Source organism: Metopolophium dirhodum, chromosome 1 (genome assembly GCF_019925205.1).
Source record: "Metopolophium dirhodum isolate CAU chromosome 1, ASM1992520v1, whole genome shotgun sequence".
Lineage (NCBI taxonomy): Eukaryota > Metazoa > Arthropoda > Insecta > Hemiptera > Aphididae > Metopolophium > Metopolophium dirhodum.
The window spans coordinates 90,525,733-90,531,766 of record NC_083560.1 but is presented as its reverse complement, the minus strand read 5'-3'; the positions used below and the strand labels follow the sequence as shown (position 1 = coordinate 90,531,766).

The 6,034-nt window shown below is 39.6% G+C and overlaps 1 protein-coding gene across 1 annotated transcript; it reads right to left on the bottom strand.

Annotated features, from left to right (window-relative positions):
* Positions 1-3,317: 3,317 nt before the first annotated feature.
* LOC132944827 (uncharacterized) lies at positions 3,318-5,189 on the bottom strand. The gene is given in 4 exon segments (XM_061014347.1): positions 3,318-3,346; positions 3,584-3,617; positions 3,619-4,292; positions 4,295-5,189. Coding segments are annotated over 4 exon segments (1,632 nt in total).
* Between the last annotated feature and the right edge of the window lie 845 nt (positions 5,190-6,034).

The following is a 6,034-nucleotide window of genomic DNA, read 5'->3' as shown; positions in this document are numbered from 1 at the left end:
CAACTCCCCCACCACGCCACAAAGGCACAAGGTGGGACGGGAAGGCGAGTCGCGTAGAACGAGTACCGGCCGTCGTAAACTAGTCAGTTGGAGAAAAACCCCCGTTCGTCTCTAAAAACCTTACACACGTTGTGAGCACGCACCACGACCACAACCAAATATCTATATTTTCATATAGCCCTCCGTCAGTTGTTTCTTTTTTTTTTGTTATATTTTTTTTTGTTACGTATATCTATATATATACGTGTACCCGGTACGGGGTAAAATAAACACAAACCTTCTTCACCCTAAATTGTGTTTGTTATAACGCTCGAGTGTGCCGTCCTGGTAAGGGAAAATCGTACATACTGGTAGCAACCGACTGTTTTAGTTGGTGGACCGAGGCTTATCCCTTAGGAACAGCAACCTCTAAAACAATAATCGAAACGTTAGAACGCGAGTTCTTTTCGCGTTTCGGTTACCCCCGCGTGTGTCTCAGTGATAACGGCCAACAGTTTGTGTCAAACGAAATGATGAACGCGCTAGAACGCTGGGGGGCACAGGGATGGACGACCCCAGTCTATCACCCGTAATCAAGATTTAAAAAAAGGGTTACGCGCACAAATAGTCACGGGCAAACATAAATCTTGGGACACGAAACTACCCTCAATCCTATTTTCGATACGGAACAGGTGCAACGAACAGACATGCTACCCACCCGCGGTCCTTGTCCTCGGCAAGAGACCCGGAGATTGGGCGCTGTCTAAAGCGGCGCCGGTACACATCAAAAAACACAGGAAGAGAGGGTAGAGCGGGAGAAACGTATTTTAGGCAAAAAGGTAGTGGTAAAACCAAGCACGAACACCGGCACACCGGTGAAGTTCGGCAAGGGTGACGTAGTCTACTACAAAGCACACCACTTATCTAAGGCACACAACGATTTTCATGCCGGTTTCGCACCTAAGTGGTGGGGACCGGTAAGACTGGCGAAACAGGTCGGGAAAGGAGTCTTCCAAACCGACCAACAACCACCGCGGAAAATACATGTGTCATGCCTGAAACGGGCACCAATAGGCCAACGTTAAATAAACAATTGTCTATAATAACAATCATTTACAGACAACATGACCGGCCAACAGCAGGAGAAGTGGCAGCAGGTTGCCGATCTCATCCAACGGCTGGGGCTGATATCCGGTGGCCAGGATGAGCCGCGAACAGCCGCCCAGGTCGCGAGGACCACCCACCAACTCCTGCAGGACCCTGTGCGGGCGGCCATCTACAACCGGGGCTGGGCGGACCGTACAGCGGAGGTTGCGGCCACAACGACCACCATCAACAACAACACCCGGCAGCCGCACACCGTCACTGACAAGGCTATCACCTCCAGCAACGACACCTGCCCCCGTAACACCTGCGGAGCCGGCACCGGTACCCAGGCCAACAGGGGTACTCCCCGGCCCAACGGGAAGGGTGAGGACGGAGGCGCAGCAGGCACGGAACCGCCGGAAATTCCAACAGCTGAAGGAGAAGAGGAAGGCCAGGGAAAGCGAGGCAAGCCAACAACGTCGGCTTGCCAAGCAACCCGCGCCAACCTTAGACCCGGAAGCAGCCGGCACGCCTCCGACCAACCCAACACCGATGGAGGTTGACAAACTGGCATCCAAGGACGGAAAGTCCGAGGAGCCGGGACAACCCACCAGCCAGGAGTCGCCAGAACAATCGGAGGCCACGGTAGAAGTAACCGAGGCAGATTGGCTGGTGGCTTTCGAGGGGATGCCGGAGTTGGACGAGAAAAATTCTTTCTACACTCCGGTAGGGTCCCCAAAACACCCCCATTAACACTCACGGGCGCGGGCAAGTCTACCTCAAGCGAAAGCCAGAGGTAGTACAAGCCACCCCGTCCTATAATGACACACAGACACCGGTACAAGTGTACCCCGTGTGACGGTTTGGCGGGGGAGTATGACGCGGTACGCAGCGGCCACCAGTACAAAGTACAGGTACCGCAGCGACCAGTCTACACTTTTCGTCAACCGCCACTACGGGCTACAGCTAAATTGTGTTTGTTATAACGCTCGAGTGTGCCGTCCAACATACCACACCAACGACCGGCTCTCCGCGGACCATCCACCACCACTGTCGTAGCCACGTAATTCTATGTTATATATATTTGAACCTTTTTATTTACATAAAAAGATTTTCCTCCAAAAATTGTATCTTAATGTATTAATTTGCATAATATATGATATATATATGTAAAATACAATGTAAATGAATTATTCAGCATTCCTATTTTATTATCCTTTATTAAATAAATATGGTACAGTTTTGTTGTTTTTCCCATTGTGGGTCAAAAAAAGACAAAACATATCTTCATAAGTAGTATTAAAATTATACATTTAATAGTTAATAAAACAGTTGTAGGGAATATTTATAAGCACTATACCTAAACAATTATAATGATTAAATTGCAATTTGTTTAATTAATTGTAGATTTGGATTTCCAAAACAAAAAAATCTTTTTTGATAAATAGGTTTCATTATTACTGACCATAAATACAAAGTATGTAAATAAAATTTCACATAGGCTTTGTGAAAAACATTTCAAAGCTAGCGATATTGTAGGAAACTGTATGACCACAGTAGGTGCATATTTATATTTTTTTTAATTTATTGGATAACTATAAGTAGATCACAACTTATTTTATTTCATTCTTCTTATTATTAACTTCAAAGGGGACGTAAAAATTTAAAACCAGATGCTATACCACAGGTACCCAATTTCATAGAAACTTAAAAAGTACTTACCTACTTACTAATTTTATAAAAAAAGTTATGGTACATAAACTTAATAAATATGTCTTTCCTTTGTTCTGGATGTTTGATTATAATATTTTGAATACTAAGTCCAAGTTCCACGATAGTAATTACAAATTAGTTCTAGTACTTAGTAGAAGTAAATACTATAAACGACGTTAGTATTTGGTAGGAGCACCAATTAAGATATATAATAAATATATCTTAATTTATGGGTAGAAGTAAGTTAAAACGAAAATTTTCATAATTATTTTAAATATACATTTAAGTATCGGGCGTCCGTGGTATAGTATACTGTTATGGATTTTACGCACAACACAAAATAAACGTACGCACCAATTTAAGATTAAAATAATTAATGTGTTTTTATAAAAATTGGTAGTAAAAATCTTAAGTATAGCTACAAACTGTTAATCGAACACTCATAATTCTACGACTGACTGACTCCCTGTGTGTTGTCGTGACGGTGCCCCGTCTCACATAAAAAACCCTTATTCAGCGGTTCCCACGGTAGCAGCGTCTTACGACACAAACTCAGCATTATGATTGTCTATATATGTTGTTAACATATATAGATATATAAAAAATAAAATATGTGCTAATCAGGGGTTCTTAACACCCCCCAGACTAAATGAGACACGGGGGTCCAATGACCAGTGTTTCACTTAAATGTTTAAGTTTCTCCAAAGTTTCGAATTTTCTGTTATTTGGGGGTCAGTTCAGTTTGACAATAAAATAATAAAATATTAAAAGGAAAAAAATAATAAAAGTAAGAAAAATAAATTACACTGTGTGTCTTCCTGAATACCATTAGGTTTTTCATGCTTCTGGTATTTCAGGGTTGTATATTTTTGTGACATTTTTTCTTAAACTAAAACTTAATATACTAGTTGTTAATATTGTTAGTATTACAATAATATAAATGACAATAACGTGAATGTTAATGTTGAAAATTAATGAAGGTTCAGCTAGGGTATGTGAAAGTTCATTTAACTCAACTGCTTTATTAGTCAGTTGGTTCAAATGTTGAATTAGGATTTTATTAGTGAGGTTTTGAGGAATAATTGTTTTGACTATATCTGCCAATGTGTGTAACGGTTCATTCTTAGAATTTTCTGGTATAATATCTGAATGACTATCCCTACTAGCTTTGTTATTAGAAAATAATATAGAGTTTCTGAGATTAATTTTACAAAATGGGGGTATAGTGATTCTACCTACGCCCTCAATTTCTATCTTGGAATTTTCTGTTGGATTTGTGCAAGTGATGGTACCTACTTCCCGTTGGGTATAATAGATCCATGAATTAGTTTGCACTAACTGATGCCATATAGGGGCTTTTAATGAAACGAATTTGAATTTGCAATAGTCTGGATTAAATTGATTATTCACTAGTAATGAAACTAAACATACATCTGATTCTGCACAATGCTGTACATGTTGATTACCTCTACAAACTTTATAGGGCTTTAATGTTGTACATTCTTCCCACTTGCGTTATCTAAAGCAATAAAATTTTCGTTGTCTCTGCTTACACCTAAATAATCTATTTCAGGGTCGACTAAGAAAATGGTTTGTTCCCTGTGGGGTATGGGTAAAGGTATAGCGAGGTATATACTATATTCCTCACTGGTAATTAGTGGGATTTCTATGATTAGTTGTCTTTTAAGAATATGTTTTTTTTCAGAGATTCGGAGGATTTCATTAAGAGATTCTATATTAACTTCCAATGGAAAAGTATTTCCAATCGGCAAGTCTACCTTAATTTCGAGAAGTTCTTTAATAATGTGCTGTGGAGTAAAGACACTAGTGTGAATTTTTCCATCTAATGCTGTATTTATTATGGAGATAAGGTTCTGGGTTTCATAAGCGTACTTGTTTAAAACTAGTTCAAATAGTAATGATTGTTCTAATACTTTGGTTCGGAATGCCAATTTATTAAGAATTTGGATAGTAAGATTTGTTTGTACTTGTAGGTACTGGAGGTTTTGTTCTACTTTTTGTTGTTGAAGTTCTAATTGTTGTGTAGAGTTATTTACTTCTGCTTGTAAGAATCTGATCTTTTCCGGAATATTGCTTTTGCTAGGTACTTTGCTTCGATTTAGTTCTGTTATTTGATTTATAATGAATTCAACATCAATCTTTGAGCATACACCATACAGAACGTTGGTCATACGCCTGAATGTCTGCCCCAATCCCCGTCGAACTATAGTATCATCATTATTAATGGCTAACATAAGACTTCTGTGATTAGCTTCGATCTCGTTTAAATAGGGCAAAGTTGCTCTAGAAAATTGTTGTATAAACAGAGAGCAAATCTCCTCAATTTCCACATTACCAAGTCTGTTCTTCATATTTTCACAAATGGTCGTGGTTGCTTGATAGTGAGCCATGATGACATGGTATTTTGAAATTAGTAATTGTACATCCAAGGAGATTACTAATTCCCAACTTTCATGTGACAATCTGGCTACTCCATGTGACTCATAATAGATCCCTTGTTGGCTCTTGAATGACGTTAGATTAAATACTTGGTGGTGATTTCTTTGGTCCGAATCATTGATGGAAGGTTCCGTGACGCTTATTGAAATTATGCTGAGTCTGAAACATAGTTATGTTCTTTCATGAAATTGTTTTAGAAGGTTCCGGTGTACCTTTACAGGTTTGGTTTTCTTAAGTATCGTGACATTTGGTGAATCTGGTTGGATTTCTACGATGGGGTAAGGACCTAACCATTTTGGAGCTAGTTTTCCCTTACGGGCTTTGTCTTGTACTAGGACCCTATCTCCTTCTGCAAGGTTTAGAGGTGCTATTGATTTGTCATAACGCTCTTTAGATTTGTGTTTGCTTTCTAATAGCTCTGCTTTCGCTAATTTATGAGCTTCATGCATTTGTTTCTTCATCTCAAAGTAATAGTCCTCATAGTTGTATTGAGGTTCAGGATCTCGAGTGAATGAATGAGGAACTGTTATCTTATTACCATAAACTAATTGGTATGGTTGAAATTTGGTTGCAGTATGTACTGTTGAATTATGACAAAACATCGCGAATGGAACATAAGTGTCCCAGTTTTGAGGATCTTTGTCAACGAAACTGCGTAAGTAGTCTCCTAATGTTCTGTGGCTACGCTCTAAAGACCCATTACTTTGTGGATGGTATGGAGTGGTCGAAGTTTGTTTGATCTTAAGAAGTTGACATACTTCTTTGAATACATGACTCGGGAATTCCGTGCCACAGT